Below are 27,021 nucleotides of genomic sequence, written 5' to 3' on the forward strand. Positions count from 1 at the left end.
AAAATATAAGTTGACTTTGAAATTTTACCCATTTTTGGATTTGCGGGTTTTCAGTCTATATTTCAGACAATGGCTACCCCTCATTTGGACTACTGTAATGGCCAGTTTGTGGGCCGCACTGAGAGGCTCATTCATGGGCTACAGATAGTCCAGAATGCAGCTGCTAGGATGGTGTCAGGGAGTTCTCGTAGAACATCTCTTTTCGCTGTATTACCTACTTTCAACTTTAAGATTCTTATTTTGACTTTTCGTGTGTTGTGGGCCTGGAGCACTGATTATTGGAGTAATAAAGTTAAGCTGGTATACCCCAGGGTGCCAGTTGAGATCAAATCAAGGGGTATTGTTAGCTACTCCATCCTGTAGAGAAATGGAACGAGCCTGGTTGTAGGCTCAGGTATTTTCAAATGTTTCACCTTCATTATGGAATTTGTTACCTGCACATGTTAGGTTAGAAAAGAACTTTCGGAAAAAGGTGAAGACTTAGTTCTTTTCTCAAGGATAATGACCAGATGCCTGTTTTTATTTAAATAATTTATGCTTGACAATTCTGCATTTGGATCTTGTTTTTTTTGTGGAGCTCTTTTTTCATGTATGGTATCTGAGGTATAAGAAGGTTTTTAAGTTGAACTATTACGAGCCAAATTTCTTTAGATCAAGTTTTTTAGACTAAGCATATGTTTGTTGGAATTTATTGATCCTCTTGTGAGCTGTGTAAGAGTTAACATTTGTATTGTATTTTATTTCCAGTTCTATGTGTACGTTATATGATCATTATCCATGTTTTCTTTGTATTCCATTTTGGGTGACTCTTTTTGAGTAGGGAAGCAGTCAATAAGAGATTTTAAATAAATAAATATAACTAGTCTGGCCATTACAGTGACAGTCCTCTTTCAGAAATCCTGAAATCACGGACTCTGAATCTGGCCACTAGTTGTAAGCCCTTAAGCAATGACCCTTCCCCTCTTCCCATAGGCCGTGAACACTGCTTCCACAGCATCCTCAGCCCAGTTGTCTCAGGGAGGAGAAGACCCAACTTTGGGTGCTGTAGACGTTTTAAATAGGTGCTGCTGCAGCGCTCAAGGAAGGACCCTTCCTCCCTCCCTCCCTGTCATGGAGAACAGAGTGCTGTAGCAGCTTTAAAAGGGCACCGCCACCTGTAGTGCTCCAGGGTTGGTGGGCAGCCCTGTTCCTGTTGTTTGTATAGGGTGCTGCCAGTGCTAAAGATGACCACCAGTTCCCAACAGTAATGGTAATGCACATGCAAATGCCCTAAATTTAAAAGCTATGAGGCCGATATTCAGAGCGCATTCAGTGCCACTTAGTCGGATAACTGTATCTTATCCGGCTAAGTGGCGGCCGCTGAATATCCGGCTATGCTCAGCGGCCACCATTTAGAAGGATAAGTCACTTATCCGGCTAAGGAGATAACCAGATAGTAAGTGGGCAGGCTGGAGCGGATTGGGGCGGTGCTATTTATCTGATTAACTTAAGTGGAAAAGTAGCGACATTCATTCTTATCCATTTAAATTAATCAGATAAGTTAGATCATCCACAGTGCAGATCTAATTTAGCCCGATATAACTTATCTGGCTATGTAGTGGAATGTACATGGATATTCAGGGACATAGCTGTGCACCTGAATATTCCTTACAATTTAGCTGGATAAGTTATATCTGGCTAACGGGCCAATACAGTAAGGTGCGGTAGAAAGAGGTGCGTTAGTGCCCGGCGCACCCGCGTTTGCAGCACCCACAGTTCGGATCACCTACTGCTCGATACTGTATTTAAATGGCATGCAAATGCAAGCCGCGTCCAACGCGCGTCCAACGCACGTCCATGAAGCGCAATCCATTTTACTGTATAGGCGCTATACAGCGCCTATACAGTATCCTGGGTGCGCTGGTACCTGCCATTTCAAATGACGTTTGAAATGACAGGTACCAGGAAGTGGAAGGTTCTCCTACAGACCCCGCTGCCTTGAGCGCCTGGCGCCAGCAAGCCCCAGCAGCCGGCGATCGGAGGCAGGGAGCGCAACAAAGCACCCTCCTTCGGACGGACAAGAGAGACGAAATTTCACAGTCCCAACCCAACCCAATCCAAGCCCCAGCAGAGAGAGACGAAATTTCACAGTCCCAAACCAACCCAATCCAAGCCCCAGCAGAGGGAGATGAAATTTCACAGTCCCAAACTTTCCCCCAGCCCCCGCTCACCTGCCCTGGCCGCGGCCATGCAAACCCCCAGCAGCAGCAGTAGAAGGGCGTCGAGAGAGAGTGGCTTCAGCAGCCCCGCCGGCGAAGATGAATACGTGCACCCCTGTACGTCCAATATGGGTGCTCAAGGCAGCGAAGGCGCATGCGCACACGTCGTGACCAGCTGGACGTCGGAGGTCACGGCGTGCGCGCATGCACCTTCGCTGCCTTGAGTGCCCATATTGGACCTACAGGTGTGCACGTATTCACCTTCGCCGGCGGGGCTGCTGAAGCCGCTCTCTCTCGCTGCCCTTCTACTTCTACTGCTGCTGCTGGGGGCTTGCGTGGCCGCGGCCAGGGTAGGTGAGCAGGGGCTGGGGGAAAGTTTGGGACTGTGAAATTTCGTCTATCTCTGCTTGGGCTTGGATTGGGTTGGTTTGGTTTGGGACTGGGCGGCTAAGTGCGAGAAGCATTTTTTTTTCCTGTGGATTGGGTTGGTTTGGGACTGGGCGGCTAAGTTCACCACACTAACGCAAGGGTCAGGGTAGGCGGTAAATTAGTAGGTTAAAGACGTGGCAAGATAGCAGGTTAAAAAGGCGATAGTCGGGGCGCACTTTACTGTATGGGAGGGAATAGCTAATCGGATCGTTTACATACATATACTTGCCGCGGGCAGAAAGGGATACGCGTCGAGTTAAAGAAGTGGTAAGGATCGGTAAAAACAGATAGTGAATCGCGGGTTAGACTTGCGCGGCCAAATTGTGAGTACACAGCGGATTAGAAATGGGGTAACTGCAGCCGTGCTTTACTGTATCAGCTTGTCTGTTATTTATCAGGCTAACTTTAAAAATTGGGCCCTATATATTTAAATGACCTCATTAGATATTAACAAGACTGGATGTACCATCTAAATAATCCAGAGAACAATTACCAAAATTGCACAGAATCTGTAACATAAGCCTTATGAGGTGATGCTTATGTTACAGATTCCGTGCTTGTGTGTGGATATCTTGCTTAGAGGAAAGGAAGAGAGGAGAGATATGCTAGAGATATTCAAATATTTAAAAAATATAGCTAATGCAGATGAATCAAACATTTTTCAGTGGAAAAGAAATTGTAACACAAAGGGGCCGATGCAAAACGGTGCACTCAGCCGAGCGCACTGTATAACCTGCACTTGGACGCGGATTAAATAGGAGTTAATCCACCCCCTAATGCATTAAAAAAAAAAAAAAAGTGTGCGTCTCAGACGCACATTTAGCTCTCAGGTATTAATGCCTGCCTGGAGCATGTAAAAGAAGTACAGAAAAAACTAGCGCCTCCTTGCTAGCGCGACCCCCTAATTTGTTTATAACATGGTGCCCCCCTTGCGGGCGCCATGCGCACGTTAAGATTTCCACGTTTAATATAGCATGGCCCCAAAAGGTCTTAATCTGAGGCTGAAAAACTGCAAGAGTAACAAAGAAATATTTCTTCTTGGAAAGAGTTGCGGTTTATTTATTTATTTAGACATTTTATGTACCGTCGTTCCATGTAAAGATCACAACGATTCATAGCTATGGATCAACAAATACATCGGATCATTTATCAACTCGCGTCATGGCATTTTCACATGCGTTAAGGCGTTTTTCACGTAGGTGATTATGCCAGAAGAGTGTGAAGGAGAAGAAAGGGAAGATTATAAAGCGAGGACGTGCAGGGGGGAGGAAAGGTAAGGTGATTGCACTAGGTGGCGGGTGGATGGAAGGAAAAGGAAGGTTATTATAATGGAAGGTCCGAGGGAGAGGAAAGGGATGTGAGAGAGTGTGAGAGAGTGTGTGGGGAAGACGGCATCCTCTTTGAAGTACCGGAAAAAAAAGCAGAATATAAATAAATAAAAATAAAATAAATAACAATGTCAGGGAGGTGAGGTGGAGAGGAAAGGAAAGGGAAGGTGATTATGTTGTGTGAGGGAAAGGGAAGGGAAGGTGATTATGCCAGGGGGTGTGGGAGAGAGGAAAGGGAAGGGTATTACATCAGAGGGTGTAAGGGAGAAGAATAGGGGATATCTACTTGGGCAAACAAGCTGGAGAAGCTTGTTTGCCCAAGAGAAGGAGAAGGTATTGTACAAAAACTTCTTTTAGCCCAGTACAAATCAGGAAGGAATCTTGTAGGTGATCACTTTTTCCCCAGCACAGACCTAGCAAAGAAATTCCTTAGTGAAAACCTGACCTACCTGGGGGCACCTGACATTCCCAAATGAAATGCAGCAATCTCACCTCGGTTTTATTACAAGCAGACCCTAGCTCTAAGTTGATTGTACAGTGACCTTGGAATTCTCGGCTGCATGGGCGGGTCCCAGGGACGAAGGGGCATCTCTTTTACTGGGCCTCGCTGACTACTGTGATTTTTTTTCCTCTTGCAGGGTGGGCACCTATGCTGTACACTGGTAAATGGACTAAGAGCACTACCAGCTATGTTTCAGGGTGGGGATGTTGTGTAATTGAGTTACTGTGCTGCACCTCAAGACCATACGTGTTCTGGAAGCTCAGAGAATCTCTTCTGAACAACAGTGCATGTGCTAATATTAAGAAGAGATAAAAATGAATAGAAGGTTAATATTCAACTCCCATCCAAGAGGTTGCAGGAGCACGAGTTAAAAGAGCTGCTTACCTTTGTGAAATCCATATACTCTTTAAGTCCTTTTGTCATGCACCAGTATCTCCACACGTTGAGAGCATATAATGTCGCCTTAGTAGTATTAGGGCTCACAGCGCTGATACACAGGTTCTTCAGTTCATCATTAAAATTAAACACTGGGAATTTGTTGAGCTTGGTAGAATATGCTAGAAACAAAAATAAAAAGGTGTCAAAATAATTTGTCACAGCCTCCCATCCTCGGTGTACTGGATTTAATAATGTCTGGGAATGACTTGCATGAGATATGAGCCAATACAAGTTCAAGCCAATTAAAATATAGCAGTTTTGCTGAACAATGAATAATTTATATTTAAATACCCGTTTAATGGCATATTAATCAGTGGAATAGCATTTCCAGCATTGGGGTCAACACTAGGCCATCTCGAGGTTGCCCTTGGTTAAAAACATTGGCATATATGGCAAGTAATATACATAATGAAAGCAACCTAGATGGTTTGGCTAAGCCTGATTCCTAGGGATGTCTTTCCATGGCTTTCAGAAATAAAAAGATAGCACATTAATCTAATATTTTGTTACCCTCTAGGAGTTTTCATAAGGGGCTTAACTCAAATAGATTGCCCTGGTTGCAAATTGCTCCTCTTCCCAGAGTAGATAAAAGCATGCATGGGCTTTCACAGCATGCATACTTCTAGCTGGATTTACAAGAGGCAGTCCTGGGGTGCGCTGGGGAAACAATGCATATAGATTTGATTTTTAAAACTAGGCTGCTGTTTTGCCTCTTTCCACAGCCCATAGAAACAGCAGATGCAAACTTACGTGGCCACTTTGTACCTGCATACCCTGTAAGCATTTTTCAAAGAGAAACTGCTTGACCAGTTAAGAGCAGATTAGTTACAAAGTGTGTGTGTATGCACCTTACAATACTGTGGGCTAATTAGACTTGCCCTCATTATGGAACCAGTGTAGGGGAACTGTTCTGGAAAATAGTTAAATATCAACTGCATCTAAATGACTTGCAATTAAGCCTGACAGAAAGCGAGGACTATGTCTTGCATGTACAGATAGGCTGACCGGATGGGTTCCACGAACACTAGGGGGTAGATATTCAAAGCTGGCCGTGTAAGTAACTAAGGCCTAGATTCATCATTCTGCTATAAATATAAATATAACAGAATGATGAACTGTGCTATAAAAAAGCAGCGAGGGGGCGAAATTGTGCAGCCCGTCGTGGTTGTGGCCGCGCTGCACCGTATCACTCCCATGCTGCCAATGGAAAAGGTGGTGTTAATTCCGGTGCTACTGCCGGCAATAATGTATAAAACATTATCGCCCACAGCGGTCCCAGAATTAAAATGTTTTTTTACCCCGCCCCTTTCCCAAATTTAAATATATTTCCGCCGCGATGTGGTTCTTATTGTGTGCGATAGGGCATAATCGCCTGCGATAAGGCCACATCGCGGTTTGATAAATGACCCTGTTAACTAGTTAGAACTTATCCGGCTAAACAGCGTTGAACACGCTTTGAATATCAAAGCCCTAGGATGTTTTACTCCAGTCTTATATTAAATTTAAATTCCTATCCCCAGGCTTTTATGGATTTTAGTCTTTATTTTCTTAATGAGCCAATGAGAATAAAAGTCTCATGATGCTTTACAAGGGCAGCTGAATACTCAGGACTGGAGCCGATACGGTATTCATGGAGTCCTCTGGTTCCCCATTCTCTCGCCATTGAACACAGCCTCATCTGCACCTGAACAGCTACTGTATTTGACCTTCAGCTCTTGCCTCTTGGATCCAAAAGGCAGCTCCTCGATTATTCATCTATCTAGCTTACTGTCACTCATTTATCTCCCATCTTTCCAGCTCTATCCTTGAAAAGAAAAACGGCATAAGGAAGTACTCTTTCACACAAATCAAAAGTGCAAAACGTATCTCTGATTTCTCTCTCTCATGGTTTCAGAGACATTTTTTAACCCTAGCATGCGATATTGTGTGGTACAATAAAACTGGGTGTAATACACCGATCCTGCACAGAGCTTCCAGTCATAACATCACTGTTCATGTTGCGATAAAGGAAATTCCCTATAATGCTGCTTTTATTAGTATTCCAACCAAAGAGCCGTTTTTCAAATCATTACATTTAGTTTTGGCAGCTTCTTCTTTTTTTTTCTGTCTTACGTGTCATAATCCTGTCTGCTACTGCCAGCTGCCCTCATCCCCCCTAGTTTCTTATTACTCATGTGTCTGCGTCAACATGTTCTTTTCAGCGATTCCTCTGGACACCGAAGTACCAGATGACAGAACCATACAGAGAAGAGAAGCTGCTAAGAAGAGCCAAGAATCACAACAGAAAAAAAAAGAGACAGCTGGTAAGAAACATATCTGTGGGAAATTGCTCCTTCAGGCACTGGAATGCAGGGATGGTAACCCTGAAACGAGCATGTGTGCACCCACATAAATGCGTATTTGGGCGCGAGCACGCATATGCTGAAATTTTAAATCGTCCATGCAAGTGCGCATGTACTATTTAAAATATGCCTAGGGTGCGTATGTGTGCTCTTAATTTTAAGTGGCTATACGAGCAAATATAAATTGCATGTCTTCCTTAGGAATTTGTCAGTTTTTACATGCACAAGTGAGCACATTTTAAAACATGCACGTGTAAAGGAAATAACCAGTTTGACCACTTAGTCCACCAGTTTGCCCAGCCTACCTCTTGGTCACCAGACCCCGCTGGTTCATCAGCCTGCATTCCATCCTGTTCACCCAGACTCCCTCATTTTAGGCCAAAAACCCAGTGGGCCGGATTTTAAATGCCCTGCGCGCGTAAATCCGGCCAGATTTACGCACGCAGGGCGCCGGCGCGCCTATTTTGCATAGGCCGCCGGCGCGCACAGAGCCCCGGGACGCGCGTAAGTCCCGGGGCTTTGTAAAAGGGGCGTGTCGGGGGCGTTCCGGGAATGACGCGGCGTTTCGGGGGCGTGATGCGGTGTTTCGGGGGCGGGCCCGGGGGCGTGGCGCCGGCCCGGGGGCGTGGTCGAGGCCTTCGGACCAGCCCCCGGGTCGGGTGATGGCGCGCCAGCAGCCCGCTGGCGCACGCAGATTTACGTCTGCTTTCAGCAGGCGTAAATCTGCCAACAAAGGTAAGGGGGGGGTTTAGATAGGGCCGGGGGGGTGGGTGGGTTAGGTAGGGGAAGGGAGGGGAAGGTGGGGGGAGGGTGAAGGAAAGTTCCCTCCGAGGCCGCTCGGGAACAGGCAGCGTGCGCTGGGCTCGGCGCACGCAGGTTGCACAAATGTGCACCCCCTTGTGCGTGCCGACCCCGGATTTGATAAGATCTTATCTTATAAAATCCAACGTACTTTTGTTCGCGCCTGGTGCGCGAACAAAAGTACGCACTCGCGCAAAATTATAAAATCTACCCCAGTGGTTTTTGGCCTAAAATGAGTTTTCTTCAGACTTACACCTCATCCTGAGCAGAAGGAAATAAGCTCTGCTAATAGGTCACCACTGAGTGCTGCAGCCACCAGATCTAAAATATGAATTTACATGCGTAAATGTTAGCCCCGCCTAGAATGCCCCAACAAGCCTTGACTCTACCCCTTTTCCCGCACAGTTGGTTGCTCGTGCACGCGCATAATTGGGCTGTTTTAAAATATGAGTCGTTTACGCTCGGCCCAGGTACTCATGTATATGGACCTTTTAAAGTGAGTAACTCTTTTAAAATTCACCCTTAAGAAAACAATAATGTAGGACCTTGGGGTTCATCTCTAAAGGAAGGAAAGCATATGCAGATGTGGTTCCTCTTCACAAAAGTGGAAGGAAGGAGGAGGCTGGTTAGTCGGAGCTCTGCGGTGAGTAAATGAATGAAATTGCTGCTAAAACAGAGGATAGGGCACTTTCTGGAATCTGACGGATTGCAAGAGCCAAGACAGCAAGTTTGTTTTTTTTTGTTTTTTTTAGCAGAGGTGGGTCTTGTCAGACTAATTTGATCAATTACTTTGACTGGGTGACTAGAGAGTTGGATCAGGGGAGAGCACCAAATACAGTGTACTTGGATTTCAGTGAGGCCTTTGACACAGTGTCACATAGGCGACATATAAATAAACTGAGTACCCTCGGTGTGGGCCTTAAAGTGACTGTGTTAGAAACGGGTTCAATGGGAGGTGACAAAGAGTAGCGGTAAATGGAGTTCAAGCCAAGGAAAATATTAAATCGGGCACCCGGAAGAGGTGGATGTTAGGAGAGCGGGCACTCAATCATGAGTGCTGTTTAATGCGTGCCAATATTGCATCGACTTGTATGAGCATTTGTGTACTTAGCTTTCCAGATATTGTATATTGCCCTGTCTTCCCTCTGCTTATCATCATACCTACTCCCTTGTCCGCACTGTTATTTACGGGTTTTGTGAGATTCACACCTATGCATTTCTCTACTTGCCTTGTTTGTTGGAGTGCCACCCCCATCATCTAGGTTAAATTCTTGTCAATGTATGATTTTAGTTGTTTAACAAGGATCTTGGTACCTCTCAGACAGATGCAGGTTATTGTAAAATCTTTTATCCCACCAGGTTCAAACCCTGAACCCCATGAAATTTAAAATTCTCTTCATTAGTTCTTTAGTTATGCTCTTAAGTATTTGCGTGACCTACCTGTTTATGGCAAGGAGAAAGACAGGATAACACCTTAGAAAACACAACTGTCCTTGATAGCTGCCTAAGACCCTCACACCTAATTTCTTGAACTCTTCTTGTATTATGTTGACTTGATTCTTAGGCAGGTCAATTGTCCTCAGGTAGAGTGTAACATCAATCTTACCTTTTCCTTTAACTGCTCTAGTGATACTAGGAATACTTTGGCTCCAATATTGGAAAAAATGCTGAATGCTACTTAGCCAGATAAGTAGGACTCTCTCTCTCTCTCATATAGACACCTGTCTGGGCAGTTCACGAGCTGCGAAACATGTGAGCTTACCTTAAACACGCCCCTTTTTCTTACCGAGAGCATTATCCATGCGATATTATAGCATTTTGATGAATCTAGGGGTTATTTAGCTGGCTATGTATGAATATTGATCTTAGCTACCCAAGGATTCCAACAGGCATTTAACCACCGTGGCTCTCTCCAACCATGCCCTCAAATCTACTCCTCCTCTTACTGGAATGATTTTTTATTTATTTCTGCCTTTTGGCACTTCTTAGCGGATTGCATTCAGATGCTCTAGGAATTTCCTTATCCCCAAAGGGCTTACAATCTAAGGCCTGATTTTCAAAAGCATTTACATACTTAAAATTGGGTTTTACACATGTAAATGCACTTTACCCATGTAAGTGGGTTTTGAAAATTATGTTAGTATGTCACATTTACATGTGTAATTCCTGTGAAAATTCACCTGCAAGTTAGTATCTGAAAAAAAAAGTCACTAGATCCACAATGAACAGTCTCCAGATGCGGTACAATTGAGCTCTTCTTTACATTGAACCTCTATCTTCAGCTCTGGGACTTTAACTTGTTATCAATACCATGTAAGAACAGTGTACAGGTATTGTTTGAGAGATGACTCTGACTCATAGCCCTACCTAAATCCACTGTAATCCTTCTACTCTTTGTTTTTAGGATTGTGAAAGTGGGGACAGATTTGGTGGACTCTAGTGGTCTCTTTAACTGTGGCTAATTCTAGTCTGAGCAATGTCCATCTTCCCCTCCAGAAGGTTGGAAATAAGTAGGGTAATACCACAACCTCCAGGGGTCTTTCTAAAGATTAATGCCTTACGGTTATTACACTGAACACCCCCCATCATTTCTTCCCCCTTTTGGGTCTCAAAAAAAATTAATCTCATGTTTTCAAAATTTTCCTTTACTGATTATCCCTTATAACCACTAAGAAATAGTGTATTATAAATACCATATTTGGCTATAGGGATCACTTGGCCTTAATTAAAAAGGTTACAGAAAGAGCTACCTTTGAGAAGAGTCTATAAAAGAAGACCAAAAAGTAAAATGAGTAGGAATTTACTAGCCAACAACTGAACTACAACTAAAGAAAACCTACCTCCTCAATCTCCAAATAAGAAACAGTGAATTATAAAATAAATTCAGCAATGACATTCCCAAAGGACAATTTTGCAGGAAAACATTTGGAGCCAATCCACCTACAAGCATGCGGGATCAAAGAACCAGCTTCCCACTCCTGAAACGTTTTACAAACAAATCAAAGCCTCAAAGCTGATCAACTGTACTAAGCAAAAAACAACTGAATTACAGCCATGGAAAAAAAGCCTCACCTCAGTCTCTAGGTAAAGAACAGAAAATTATAAAAGACAATCCAGTAACAAATGAAATCTTCCATCCCACTTATGAACACGTATTGATTTTCCCCCACAGCAAAAACACACCCACACACTGATTTATACTGTCAAGTGCTGATGCACATATATTCACTTGCACAAAGATGTACTGAAAACAGTTGTAAAACTGTTTATGCTTAGATAGATGATGTCAACTTGAAACGGAAACATAACAGATAGGTGATAGATTCAAGAGAATCCACAGTCTTTTACTCTCCCGTGTTTTTCTTGCTTTTTTCTTCTACTGACCCACTCACAGTTTCACAGATATATGCTGTATTGTGTGCACAAACTATCTCACAGATATACTGGACTTTGCATACACACAATGTTGCATATATTCAGTGTCATATTTACCAGACCCTGTGACTCTTGCTGCAAGAGGATACTATCTGCATAATTTAAAGTCAAGGAAAGAATGTCAAGTGATTGACTCTGACTGTGTTATAATTATCACGCCAACGATTCCATGGTTTCAAGTTAACTCATGGGCAGTTAAACTAAAGACTTTCTACAAACCAACAAGAGGAAGATATTTACACCATATGATATTTCCTGTGGTGCTCTTTAAAACTGGCAGTTTCTTCAGTTTAGAAATAATTTGAAGTGCTAAGTGGCCAGAAAACAATTTTTTTTGTTTTTGTGACTCCATTGTTGTCGCCAGACGGCATTTCATTTACTATTTATATACTGCATATACAAAACTTACAAAGCAGATCAAAGGGGTTTACAACAAATATAACATAAAAATACATAACATTAAAACTTCCCATACCCAAACTACCCCCCTCTAGACATCAGTTAAAACCCATTCTCTCCTATCCCCTGGTAAAAAAAACTGACATAGATTTTGCAGTTTTACTTCTTTTCCTGCCTCCAATCTAAAATCTCCTCATTGCCTAAAAAGCCAAGTTTTCACTTTTTTCTTAAAGTTCTGCCCCCATTACTGAAAACATTCTCTTATGATTTTTTATTATTATTATTATTTTTTTTTTACTTTACCCACTTATCTCCATGATGCACGTGGAGGAGGATTTCATTTCTTGACCGGAGATTTCTAGGTGGAATGTCCATTTTCAACAACTGTGGTAAATATTCTGCTCCCTTTCCTTTCACTTCCTTAAAGACCAGAGTCATTATTTTGAAGTTGATCTGCACTTTTATGGGAGCCAACGCAACTGATATAACAACAAAGGACCCACGTTCACTCTCCTTGGGGCAGCCACAAATGAATCTTGCTGCCATATTCTGTATTCCTGCAACCGACGGGTAGATCTTTCTGGTAAACCCACCAAAATGGCATTACAGTAATCCAATGATGGTGCAAAGTAAGCCTGAAGTGCTTTGCAAACTGTAGATCTAGTCAGTAATGGTGGCAAAGAATGTAACTGAGGCAATTTAAAAAATGCTTTCTGCAGAATTCCTGAAATATGTCAATCCAGATTAAAATCAAAGCATGAGGACCACTGACCGCCGACATTAGCACATGAGCAGCACCATGAAACCCAGCCTCTGTTTCCAGTCCATGCTGGCAGGGGGTAGGGAGAGAGGACAAAAGTGGAAAGGTGACTATGGGCAGCAGGGACGGAAAAAGCACCACTGCACAAAAACTCACACACACACTCTCACTCTCTCATGTGGCCAGGGGCAGGAGGAAGCATCAGAAGGCAAAAGTGGAAAGGTGGCAACTTGGTAACTATGGGCAGTAGGAAGGGAAAAAAATCTAATGAAGCCTGAGGTGAAATGGGGCAAACACCACCAAAACACACCATCCACCCCACCCTCCCCCAGGTGTCTACCCCATTCACCTCCGAGACATGCATGCACTCACACAACTGGAGTGGAGAGAGAGAGCAAGCACGTGTATTTGGAGGGGGGGGGGGGGAGAGAGCGAGCATATGTTTCAAACTGATTCATATTTATGAAAATGAAGGGAGGGTCAGGTACCCTCTCTCTTCTTCGCCCCCCCCCCCCCCCCGCCTCCCAGCCAGGCCCTCAAGTATCCAGTCCTGGTCTGTGGAAAACTTGGCAACCCTATATTGTGGATATCTTGAAAACCTGGCCTGTTTGTGGCTTTCGAAGACTGAAGCTGACTACCCCTGCTCTAGTGTAAAAAAAATAGATGCTCAACACGTTTCACTACAATGCAGATCAATCATGTCAATTAGAAAATGTGGTTCAGTGAACAAGTGCTTAAAATGTCAGTCTCTGGCTCTCTCAGAAGCCTGTTATCTAGTACATTTACAAAACTGGGGAAGGGTAGGGGCAGGGAACATTTTTTTTTTTTTTTTTTTTAGAGCCATGCTATTTACCAGCTGAGAAAGCAGACCAATAATAATGTCGCAGTAGACAAAAGCAGGGAACAGCCAGAGGCAGACGATATTCAGGGAAATCAGATGACAAGATAATGGAGATGGATCAGAGTTAATGATAATGGGAGGAGAGGATGGGATGATGCCTTGGGCTAGAAAGCCTGCAATACAGAGAAAGGATCATCTTGTTTAAAGATATTCTGCTTGAAACATCCTCTGTAGGGCTTCAAGTTTGTTTTCTTTTATTTCAAAAATTCATTTCCTTTTTGGTAGGTTTCTTACAGGTCTTCTAATGCACACTGCTGATAAATACAGACACAATCAGTGCACATCTTTGCTGACCAGCATGTCCAATTTCTGCATGTTCACAATTTCCCCCCAAAAAACAGATCACGAGTATCTGATTAGAACTTCCCACAATACCCAGTGTTGCACATTATCACCAAAACAAGTCCTATTTACTTTTCCCACCGATTTTCCATTTTAGAACCAAAAAAAAGGGTCAAAGCTCAATTCAGTCTCATGAAAATGGGGATTAAAAATGAAAATGTTGTTGCCTATTTTTACTGTACGTTTGTAGAGGAGGGAAGATGGGTTGGACAAAGGAAGGAGTATAGCTTCAATGTTAAAATTAGCTTTGCATAAATCAAGAATACAGAACAACAAGAGCTTTTCCTTTGAGATTTTTCAGCTTTGCATTTTTAATCCTTCACATTATAGAGCAGAGTTCTCACAGCCCTTTACAAATGATATGTTGAAGTATTTGGATATGAACAACCAATGGGTTGCATGCAATGTTGGGTCAGTGAGAGTTCTGGATATTGTGTTTTTAACTCCATGCTATTTTTGTTTTTCATTATCTGCTAAAAGGAGTAGGTGCACCACAGCTGAAAAACCAATTAAATTGGTATAAACTCAATAGGTGTTTGAGATCAATGCAGGTCATTTTCTGAAAGTTTGGGAGATTAAAATGTTTTGGCATTCTCGTCTGAAAGCAAGATCTTTGTCAGGAATGATTCCTTTACTTTGGAACGAGTTACACTCTAATGTGAGAGAAGAGACGGATTTGCTTAAATTTCGGAAAGCTTTAAAAAGCTGTTTGATGAAAGAATGTTTTTATAGAGTTGATTTCTATTTCATTTTATTATGTTTTAAGTTTATTTTACATTTTTTGCATAAACTGTTCAAATTCATGTTGTAAATCACTTACAGGTCAATACAGTAAAGCGCGGCCGCGGTTACCCTGTTTCTAACCCGCCTTCTACTCCCAATTTGGCCGCGTTAGCCCAACCCGCGATCCACTATCCCCTTTAACTCATTCTTACCGCCTCTTTAAATCAACGAGTAACCCCTTCCGCACGCGGCATGTATATTGCATGCAAACGAGCGAATTAGCTATTCCCTAGCATCCCGTAACCCGCGCCCCAACTATCGCTATCTTTCCCTGCCGTTTTGCCGCGCGTTTAACCTGCTAACTTACCGCCTACCCTTACCCCTGCGTTAGAGGCAGGGGTAAGGGTAGGCAGCAAACTTTCCCCCAGCCCTCGCTCACCTGCCCTGGCCGGTGAGCGAAAAAGGGGCAGCCCAGTCCTCTCTACCCTCCTCCCGAAGCAACGAGAGCAAAAAAGGAGAAAAGCGACATGTGAGTGTAACTTACTCTTGCAGCCCTCCTCCGGAGACGCACCGCAGCTCCCCTGCCTCCCGGGGGCTGCCCCCTGCCTCCCGGGGACAGCCGGTGGCGAAAAGACAGCACGGGCCCTCTGACACGATCGCTCCAGCTGCGGCCACTTCTCCTGCGTGCATTCAGCCTGTGCGTGCAATTTGGCCGCTCAAGGTGATGTCACGCCTTGAGCGGCCAATTTGCACGCACAGGCTGAATGCACGCAGGAGAAGTGGCCGCAGCTGGAGCGATCGTGTCAGAGGGCCTGTGCAGGCATCCATCTTTGCTGGCGGGGCTGCTTTCGCCGCCGGCTGCCCCCGGGAGGCAGGGGAGCCGCGGTGCGTCTCCGGAGGAGGGCTGCAAGAGTAAGTTACACTCACATGTCGCTTTTCTCCTTTTCTCTTTTTTCGCTCTCGTTGCTTCGGGAGAAGGGTGGAGAGGACTGGCAATCCCGAGCGTAGGAGAACCGAGCGTAGGAGAACCGTCCACTTCCTGGTACCTGTCATTATCATTATCTACAAAGACTGCAGTTTTCTTCAAAACCAAAATGACAGTCTAATGACATTCTATTCTCTCTTTGTTACATATAATGATTCTGGGGTTACAAGACACAGAAATCACATTTATAAATGGACTATTACTTATTTAATTCAAGAACATGCTATTCTACAAAGTTCTGCGCATTTCTTCATTATTGTAACATTATCTCAGGAAATAAAAGCCAAGGGAAACACCAAAGACTACATCCAAACATCTAGGGTTCTGTATGTTATAAAAAAAAAGACAAAACCCTGAAGTTGAGCAATTCAAGGTTTTTCTTTTATTTATCTGGTTCTTTTTTTGCAAACATAAGAGAGACCAATATTAAAAACAAAACAAAACTGTGCTCATAAAATTTAGACCCTTAAGTTAGGTACCTATTTTCAGTCAAATCTTAAACCTAAGTTGCCATTCAGCTAAATTTAGGATCGCTATTCATTTTTCTAGATCTAGGGGGTCTAAATTAAGTGCCTCTTGCTGAAAATCAGTGCAAAGCAACTAACCTTTTCCTCTAGTAAAACTAGGCGCCTAAATTTAGGAACACGTCCCTAAGTACATTTTCAAAAAGGCCAATTTAGGAGCTGAACTCCAAAGCTAGGCTCCTAAGTTGACCTCAGATCATCTAGTGGATCTTGAATTTGTCTGCATCAGACACCAAGTCGTTACTATTTTATGCTCCTGTCATCTAAATGAAGAAAAAGAGAATTACAGAGCTTCTGAATACTATGACCAGCCTTGCCACCTGTTGGTTTCTCAACAAGGAAACTGATAAATGGTCAAACAGTCCCACACTGTCTAATTCCTCTTAAGAACCTAAGAACATGCCATACTGGGTCAGACCAAGGGTTCATCAAGCCCAGCATCCTGTTTCCAACAGTGGCCAATCCAGGCCATAAGAACCTGGCAAGTACCCGAAAACTAAGTCTATTCCATGTTACTGTTGCTTGTTCTCATATATCCTGTCTGTAAACACTGTGCAATTAAAACCTTATACCTTTATTATAAAGTACATTACAGTACTATTAATTAGCAGGGGGGATCAACTCTACTACTTGAAGGTCTCAAGCAAGCTTGGTTCTCAGGCAAAGTTATGCAAATTAATCCAGTTCTTAGAATTGCTAATACAATAGTATAACAGATGCAGGCAGATAATCTATTGGCTCATCCATCCATCTGTCATATCACTGCAGCTTACCTGATCTCTGGTCATCTCCCTTCCTTGAACTAATCACTGTTCTCTGTATCTGTGCTAGATATGCTTGAATTCAGCTGTTCTTTTGGTTAGTAAAGCAATTCCAGGTATCCACTAGTCTCTCATGGAAAAGTCGATATTTCCTCTCACGCTCTCTCCTCCCCATGATAATCCCTTGTCTCTGAGCTTCTTTTGCTATGGAGAATGCTACCTTCCAGGCCAAGGCAACTCAACCTCGTCACTGAACCTCCCACACCACTTTGCAGCCAGTATGGATTTCAGAATATACATACTGCATATTATTTTTATTTATTTATTTAGACATTTTATATAGTCGTTCCATTTGTAGATCACAATGGTTTACAAAGTGACATTCATAATTATAACTTAGCAGACAAACAAAGATTGCTTACAGATGTATTCCTGTACGGGCATTAAAATCTATCTAGAGCAGGGGTCAGGAACCTTTTTGGCTGAGAGAGCCATGAACGCCACATATTTTAAAATGTAATTCCATGAGAGCCATACAATATGTTTAAAACTAAATACAAGTAAATGTGTGCAATTTATGTAAGATCACACTTTTAAAGTACAATAAGTCTCTGAAAATATTACACCAGGCCTTAAGACACCAATACATCTCCTATTAGGAAAACGGACCAAGTCAGGCTGCTATAGAGTCCTACACAGAAACTACACGCCAGCAGAAAACCTCACCTGAATCACGTGCTGACCCTAACCTAACATAGAATAAAGAGACCAAAACGCATAACTAGAAGCATGCAGAAAAAACTGAATTGGAAACTGCAAACAAGCCAGAGTCTCTGTATGCAGTGTAACAAAGGAAAAAAGAAACATCACCCATCCTTATAAAACAAATCAAGAAATATAAAATCATCAGCAATAAAACTGTACTAACAAAAAGAACTATTTCGAAACAGCTGATGAGTGGAATATCCAATAATTAAAAACTCATATAAAAAATTTCCAGATACCAACAAAATATTTCAAAATAGCAGACACAAAGACCCAGTAATGAAAAATGATACAAAAATTTTTTTTGCTCTGCATACCTGGGAACGTTTGATATCCAGGTGTCCTGAGATTGTTCTGAATTAGCAGGAGGAGGGGTGGTTTGCTTGGAACTTTCTCCTCTCTCAGTCACATACCAGCGCTCTCTCTCACACTGGCTCTCAATGACACACCTATACACACATGCTCTCAGTCACTCACATATACACATGCTTTTTCTCTCTCACTTATATAGGCTCTTAATTACACATTTACACACATGCTGTCTATCTTTTCACGCTTACACACACACACAGGCTTTCAATCACATAAATACATGCTGTCTTTTCTCTCACACACAGACTCTCATTCACATGCTTACAAACATGTCCTCTCTTTCTCTCATTTACACACAGGCTCTCAATCACATACTCACATGCTCCCTCACCTAAACCAGCTCTCAATCACACACAGACACACGTGCGCTCTTACTTATACACACAGGCTCTTAATCATACATACACATGATCTCTCTCACACACAAAGGATCTCAATCATACACACATAGGGGCGGATTTTAAAAGGCCCGCGCGTGCCGGCGGCCTATTTTGCATAGGCCGCCGGCACGCGTAAAGCCCCGGGACGCGCGTAAGTCCCGGGGCTTTCGAAAAGGGGCGGGAGGGGGCGTGTCCGGGACGTTCCCGAAACGAAGCGGCGTTTCAGGGGCGGGCCTGGGGCGTGGCGCCGGCCCGGGGGCATGGTCGAGGCCTCCGGACCAGCCCCCGGGACCGGAGGACGGAGCGGGGCTGCCTGCGGACGCGCGCAAAGTTACGCCTGCTTTCAGCAGGCGTAACTTTGCCGACAAAGGTAGGGGGGGGTTTAGATAGGGCCGGGGGGGTGGGTTAGGTAGGGGAAGGGAGGGGAAGGTGGGGGAGGGCAGAGGAAAGTTCCCTCTGAGGCCGCTCTGAAATCGGAGCGGCCTCGGAGGGAACAGGCAGCGCGCGCTGGGCTTGGCGCGCGCAGGTTGCACAAATGTGCACCCCCTTGCGCGTGCCGACCCCGGATTTTATAAGATAGGCGCGGCTACGCGCCTATCTTATAAAATCCAGCGTACTTTTGTTCGTGCCCGGTGCGCGAACAAAAGTACACACTCGCGTATTTTTTAAAAATCTGCCCCATACTCTTTCACATAAACAGGTTTTCAATCACAAACTTACACATACAGGTTCTCAATCATACACTTACATTCATGCTCTCTCTCACAGGCAGGCTCTCAATCACAGAAATACTCTCTTTCAAATATACAGGCTCTCAATCATTCACATACATGCAATCTCTCACTCACACACACAGGATCTCAAACACACATGCTTGCTCGCTCATTCACTCTCTCTCTCCCCCCACCCCGGGAACTTGCGGCAGCAGCAGCCTCCTCCCAACGCTAACCTCCTTCATTTTCAGCTCTCGTGGAGGAGGAGTCCCATCGGCCGCGGTTGAAGCTCTTCTTTATTTTCCTCCGAGCCGCGCTGCACACTAGCGTGGTCTCTTCTTCCCGCGCACGCACCCGATGCTCACCACTTCCTCTTCCGGGCCGCCGGGGGGGGGGGGGGGCAGGAAGAAGAGACCATGCCGATGCCGCAGACTCCAGCTATTCTGCCGCGTTCCGCCCGGGCTGACAGCATTTTAAGCCCGGGTGGAGGAGGACCGGGGAGCAGCTGGGTCAGCGGGGGACTGGAAAGTGTGGCGACACACTGATTTAGTAGATTTTTCTGCGAGCCAGATGCAGCCATCAAAAGAGCCATATCTGGCTCGCGAGCCATGGGTTCCCGACCCCTGATCTAGAGCGTTTTCTATTACATATCAATAACTGGTCTTGTGTTTAAGGTAAGGAGTACAAAGATTTCAAATGATAAGAATTTTCCATCTCATTTTTTTCTCTCAATGGGTAAATTTTCGAGTTTAGATTATTATTTTAGTCATTGTCTTTGTGGCTCTCTGTTTTCTGGTGTTTTAAGTTAGATTATACGCATTTTTTAGTTTTTAGTTCGCATTTGAATCTCTTTCTATCAGGTAAAATGCGTAGCGTCTCGGGCAGTGAATTCTGTACAATATATATGAATGCTTTGATTCTGAGAACAATATTAATGTATGCACATATATCTCATGCAAATTCATTATGTGTAGCCTGAAAAGAAGACCAGCTAGGGGACCTTGAGAATCAGTCGTCCAAATATGTGCAATATATCAGATGCATATTCTTTGCAGATATGTGCTCTCATTCAGTTTCTCGCTCTTTGAATTGCTAAAGGCCTAGTTGTTAGTTTAGTTCTTGTTTTACTTTTATTTTTATGGTTCTTTTAAATATGTTTATTTATGAAGTCTTTGATTGCTATGTTATTTTATGTATGTTTTTTATCTGATTTCATAGATTTGGTTATTTTATGTTTATATTATATATGTGATCGAATGTAAACTCTTTTGATCAATTTTTAATTGAAAAGGTGGTATATAAATTTTAAATAAATAAATATGCTGAAAACCAGATCTGTTTTTGATCCTCAAGGACTAGAGCTGTGCAGCCTGGTATGTTAGCGCAGAGGTGGCCAACTCAATTTTATGAAAACTGCTAAAGGGTCTATTTTCAATCCACATTAAATATTCAACATATATTTAATATGTGTAATATGCATGTTTTGAATTACTGTTGCTCATGAATGACAAATCTAGAAGTAATTGATTTAGTAAATCATAAAGAGTGAAATAAAAACAGCTATAGCTCGTTAGTCATCTTCCACCCTTTATTTCATGCTAACAAATTATGATTTGTGCGTATTTTGGTTATCCTGTAAACCAGAATTACCTAGAGCTCTCACAGACTAGGGTTCGCTACCTCTATATTTGCTCAGCATCAGGAATAGCCTTACAAACAGGAATACATAGTGACATAGCGTTACGCGTGCCGTCCGCAGCAGACCCATGGCACGGCCCCCTCACCTTTCTACAGTGACTCCAGCTTCTGGTTCCTCCTCGCTGGCGGCGGTGGGCCGTCAGCTCAGTCCTTGGGCATCCCCTGGTGCCTCTGGCTCTGCCACAGTCCCCGGCGTTCCCAGTACTGCTACCACTTCTCGTCGGGCCTCTCCGTGTGGCCTGCGGAGAAACACTGTTACTCGCGCTGAGCCCCTCCCTAGGCGCACGCACGATTGATCCCGCCGCGGCCCCGGATGATGACGTCAACTTTGCTACAGTATTTAAGCTCAGGCTGCGCTCCCTAGCATTGCCTTTGCAACAGGTCTCCTCGCTGGTCGAGTATTCGTTGCCTCCTAGAGATTCGTCTCTCCCTGTGTTCCTGTTCCTTGTTGTTCCTGGTTCCTACCTTGCTTCATATCTCAGATTGACTACACGGACTTTGACTTTGCTTTGCCTGACTTTGCCATTGATTCTCTCCAAGCCCTGACCTCTGCTTCGCCTGACTACGCTAGGCCTATCTCCAGACCCAGACCCTTACTTCACCTGACTACGCTACGGCCTTTCTCCAGACCCAGACCTCTGCTTCTCCTGACTATGCTACTGCCTATCTCCAGGCCCAGACCTCTGCTTTGCCTAACTACACCCTTGACTATCTCCATGATCAGACCTCAGTTTTGCTTGCCACTGCCTCTGGATTGCCGCCAGCCCTGACTCAAGCATGTCCTTGGATGCCTCTTCAGCTTACTCCCTGGATGTGGTTTCTTCAGGCTTTGGCCTGCTTTTGCTCGAGCGCCCTCTCTCTGCCTCTGTTCCATTGGCGCCCGAGTTTCCAGGACATTACCCAGTCCAGAGTAAGACTGTACCATCTCTCACCTATCTCTGGGCTGAACCAACTCTTACTTCGACTACACTAAGAGGCCCACCTAAGTCCTGCCGGCCCTGGCACCCAAAGGCTCAATCCGCGAGGAATGAGGGCTGGTATAGGTGAAGCTCCAGCGGCCTCTGTCTATCAGCCCACTCCACCTGCCGACGGTGGGGACCCGTAGGTCCTTACCTACGGGTTGCATCAACACCACCTCGGCCCAAGGGTCTACCTCCGATGCAACACATAATTAAACAATGGCAGAAAAAAGACCAAGTGGTCCATCCAATCTGCCCAGCAAGCTTTATTTATTTATTCTTTTATTTACTTTTATTATGTTTAGTGGTTACTGCTGCTCTGTGCAGGTTACCCTCATGCCCTCTGTTAAGGGCAGTAATTTAATTGCTAATCCATGCAGGTTATCCCAATGCTGGTTATCCCTTATGTTCATTTTCATCCTTTAGCCACTAGGGATTCTCTGTATTTATCCCAAGTTCTTTGGAATTCCACTACAGTTCTTGTTTTAACTAGCTCTACTGGGAGGGAATGCCATACGTCCACCACCCTTTCCATGCATTTATTTAGATGGTGACTTGAGTTTGCTTATAGTTGGCATCTTGGGCAAAACAAACCCTGAGCTGTTTATTTCAGAATTATTGTGAAATTAGTTATGTGCTACCTTAAGTTATTATATTTAGATCTTTAAAAATTCTTTAAATGTATCGATAACCCAAATGCAAGTAGTCACATTGATCTGAGGGACTGTGAAATTAAACTTCTGAAGACATCAGCTGCTATGATCAGCTAAAACTAGCCCACTACTTAGCAAACCCTAATGTGTTAGCATGAAATAAAGAGGGGAAACTGACTAACCAGCTATAGCTGTTTTTATTTCACTCTTTATAATTTACTAAATCAATTATGTCTAGATTTGTCACTCAAGAGCAACAGTAATTCAAAAGATGCATATTATACCTTTTTTCATACATTTGAAATGAACTCTTCCACAGTAAATAACAGTGGCAGGTAAAACTATAAATAAAATTATTTTTCCCAACTCCCAAATACTTATTGCAAAAATACAACATATAAAACATTTCTTTTCGTTTCTGTCCATTAACTAATGGTGAAGCAGCTTTTAGAAATAATTGTATACACAGGGAAAAGCCTCTCTTTCAAAACCACTTTTGTGCACTAGAACCAATGGCAAAGCACATATTTTAATTCTTGCTTAGACAAAAGAATTACTGCTGGGGCATGCCATGGAAAGAAAGACAGCTTCGTAAAGAGTCAAGTCACTGGGGCTGAAATGCTTAAGAATCTACAGTGTTAAACTACACACTATAGATCCTTAGGAGAAAAAAAAAACAACCTTTTTATTAAAAGGAAAAATATAGGTCTTTCTTCAGGATGAATAGTAGTTGGACGCACTCTCGCCATCATACTGAGCAGGCAATGACAGCCTCAGCAGAGAGTCTGAAGCATTACCGAGCAGAGAATAAGTGTTCTTAAAGTATGTGAAAAGCCACAAATTAGAGAGATAACTTTTTAATTAGATATTTTTCCCCATGAGCATAGGGTGTGCTGTGTACTTAAAAAAGAATTTCAATTTAGCCAACTTCTTTGACTAATGTTAATATGTTCCTTTAAAGAAATATGATATTTTTGATAAGGCACTTCCACAATCATGGATCTAAATTAGAAGACTGCTGTTGTCAGTGCTATTTATGTATTTAAAAATACTTATGAACTGCCTTCTGAACAATGCAAATCAAAGCAGTGAACAAATAAAAATTAATACAATACAATCATAACAATTTATACATAAAACAAATTATTTATTTATTTATTTATTTTTTGTTTTTATATACCGATCTTCTTGTATTAGATACAAATCAAACCGGTTTACAAAGAACGTAAATTTGCCTATAGGCTATACATAGAACCATGAACAATAACCTAGAAGAACTTGGAAAAACAATTTGAATTATATAGCAAAAAGTCACAATAAGTGATTGATTCCATTAAATTGGGCTTAGAATTTAAATTAGGTTGAAGAAAATGAGATGAAGTGTAGAGTGATAGGAAAAAGAGAAGAAAAAGATAGAGTAAGACCAAAGGGTAACTGGAGGTCTCTTCAAGGGAAATGAGTTAGAGAAAATGAAAAGTGAAATATGAAAGCAGAAATGAAACAAACCAAACTTGAGGTGAGGAATGAGCAGAGATATGCTGCGAAAAGAGGAGAGAATGTGTTAACTAAGATGCTGTTTCAGGAAAGGCTAGGTTGAATAACCAGGTTTTTAGTTTTTTCTTGAAGGAGATTGGGCAGGGGTCCTGTCTGAGGTCTGGTGGGAGAATGTTCCATTGAATGGGACCTGCGGAAGAAAAGGCCCTGTTCCTTAGAGAAGTTTTAATTTGAGGGACGAAGAGAGTACCTTGGTAAGCTCTTCTCTTAGGTCTTGTGGAGGTATTGGGGCGAATCTGGAAGGTGAGATCGATTGGAGCAAGTTTGTGGAGGGTTTTGTGCATGATAGTCAGCTCTTTGTAGATGATTCTATATTTAATCGGAAGCCAGTGGAGGTTGTAGAGGATAGGTGTGATGTGATCCCTCTTATTAGTATTCGTTAAAATCCTGGCGGCTGAGTTCTGTAACATCTGAAGTGGCTTAATGGTGACAGCTGGGAGCCCAAGCAACAACGAGTTACAGTAATCTACTTTGGTGAGTATGATTGATTGCAGAACCAAACAGAAATCATTGAAGTACAAGAGGGGTTTAAGCTTTTTAAGTACTTGTAACTTGAAAAAGCACTCTTTTGTCGTATTGTTGACAAACCTTTTTAAGTTCAGCTGGTTGTCCAAGAAGGTGCCTAAGTCTCTGACGTAAGAGGTGTATTTGTGTTTGTGTGAGAGTATGTGTGCATGTGTGTGAGACAGTGAGATAATGTGCATGTGTGTGATAGAGAGCATGTGTGTGTCTTTGTGACTGAAAGAGCGCGTATGTGGGTATTTGTGTGACTGATAGTGTGTGTGAGAAAGAGAGAGCATGAATATATGTGACTGACAGAAAGCATGAATGAGAGAGAGAGTGCGCGCATGGACGTGTGAGAGGAGAAAGTTTGTGCATAACAACCCTCCTTTCTCTCTGCCTGCTAATCCATGACAATCACAAGGCATCTGGAAATCCACCAGTCCAAAAGTCCCAGCTGACAAAATGAGGGCTCAAAGTGCACCTGAAATCCCAGCATTTTTACAATCACCAATTCTACCCGAGTCCAAAAGTCCCAGATGAACCCACACATGAAGATAAGTACCAGATTCACCACAACTCCTCCAGCACAGCCCAGACCACTGCGGCGAAAAGGCAGTACAATACATGAGGTATCTATAAGTTCCGTGGACTAGCATACATTAGTTCCACCCTCCTGCTACAGATTGACACTTTATGTATCTTTCTCCAAATAATCCCCCATTCTTTATCCATGAGATGCAAGCCCACATCTATATTCTATTTATCTATTAATGGGGTAATAGACTCTTTATCTTAAAAAGACAGTGTAAAAGCCCGATATAAGGGGGGTATAATTTTATAATATGTGTCTGTCATCCTTAGTACCTTATTGACTCATGTAGGAGCCCTATGTATCTAAGATACTCCCTTACCTCTAGCCAGCTGTGCCCGGATTCTGGTGTACACCTCCCGCGACTCCCTCCACAAAATCATAATCAATTGAAGGCAATCAAAGGAAAGCCACCTCTGTTGATCCCATAACTGCCTTAAAAATCTCAGTCTTTGATTACCCCACTCAGAGAGCTCTATGTGGAATGTGGCAATGTGATGGGGTTGTCTTTTGATACCTCAAGTGGAGAACGGGAACTCCTAAGGATTTATAAGTGCTTACAAAGTGTGTGCCATGTCTTAACCATGTGTGCAACCACTAGGCTGGCTCTCATTGCTCCTGCATTTGCTGGTAGGTCGCAGGCAAGAAGAGGAGAAGAGGGAGAGCCGCACCATCCATAGCGCCCACCTCTGGTGCATATCACGGCTGGTTCAGCACTCGCCTAAACCATGCCGGCTTGGCTGCCCAGTAGTAGCCAAGCAGATTAAGAAGTCCACCCCCTGCTTGAATTATACTTTTTATTGGTATGGTTTTACTACTATTGATGAAATTTATGTTTCTTGATTTTATTGTTTTATGAGGCATGGTAATGTTTCTCATTTCCATTGTTGCACTGCATACAGAATTTGGCTTGTTGCAGTTTCCATTTCAGTTTTTTGCACATTTCTATTTAGATTTTATGGTCTTTGTATTCTGGTTTTGAGAGTCTGTCTGTGTTCTACATGAGTGATAGAGGTGAGATATTCCACTAGTATGTAGTTTCTTGTGTAGGGATCTTTAGCAGCATGGCTTGTATTGTTTTCCTAATAAGAGGTGTAATGGTATTTTAGGGCCTGGTGTAATATTTGTAGTGTTGCCTTTTCATAGGTAGGTTTGTTGCTGTTTGAATGCTGGCAATTAATACTGTTTTGGTATAGAAAGTTTATTGTAGTGTAATTCTGTTTTCTTCTGGCTTTCCTAGGGTCAAGCCCATGCCTATGGCATGTTGCAACAGGCCTAAAACCATATGGGTTCCAAGTGTCTGTTTTGCTTTTTTTCTAGGGTTTTCTGATTGGCACCACAGCATTACATGTAAACATACATATTGTAAGTGATATTTTGTCAATTGGGGGGCAGTTCGTTAGCTAGAGGTATGGTTCTGCATTCCCATTGGCTGTCTCCTTACTGTCTCTTTTAGAAAACTAGGTAGTGCGTACTAACTTCATGTTAGTGTGCATTAAATCCCATTAGTGCGCACTAAGCCTGTAAATAAGAAAACTATATTAGTACACACTAACGGGACTTAGTGTGCACTAATCACTAACACGAAATTTCATCAATTTTGTTTCATTTCGGGGTTCTCCTGAAACACGATGAAATAGATAATTTTGTTGCCATTGTCTATTTCATTTAAAACGAATGCACATCCCTATTGATACTATTTGAGATATGTGAGAAACAAATTAACTGAGCTATAGACAGGAATTTTCATAACCTTTGTAACAAGAGTGGTTTAATCTGTTAAACCAGAAACATAAAACAATACCTACCATACACAGAACCATTGTATGTTTTATGCTACTACAATAAAAATTATTATCCACCTCAAGAAAGGTGTAGACATTCTGCTCTCTTTACATGAACTTGGATCTTATTTTATGTCAGACAAACCACATAAGACTAAACTCCCTTACAGTGTTACTCCTTT

The 27,021-nt window shown here is 42.9% G+C and overlaps 1 protein-coding gene across 2 annotated transcripts in view; it reads right to left on the reverse strand.

The window, feature by feature from the left end:
- Nucleotides 1-27,021, reverse strand: part of KIAA1958 (KIAA1958 ortholog) — a 332,082-nt gene that overhangs the window by 17,500 nt on the left and 287,561 nt on the right. For both annotated transcript variants that reach the window (XM_029614255.1, XM_029614263.1), the window contains one exon: nt 4,842-5,014. In XM_029614255.1, the coding sequence (XP_029470115.1) occupies nt 4,842-5,014 (173 nt within the window). The remainder of the gene's footprint in view (nt 1-4,841; nt 5,015-27,021) is intronic.

Source organism: Rhinatrema bivittatum, chromosome 1, assembly GCF_901001135.1.
Source record: "Rhinatrema bivittatum chromosome 1, aRhiBiv1.1, whole genome shotgun sequence".
Classification (NCBI taxonomy): Eukaryota; Metazoa; Chordata; class Amphibia; order Gymnophiona; family Rhinatrematidae; genus Rhinatrema; species Rhinatrema bivittatum.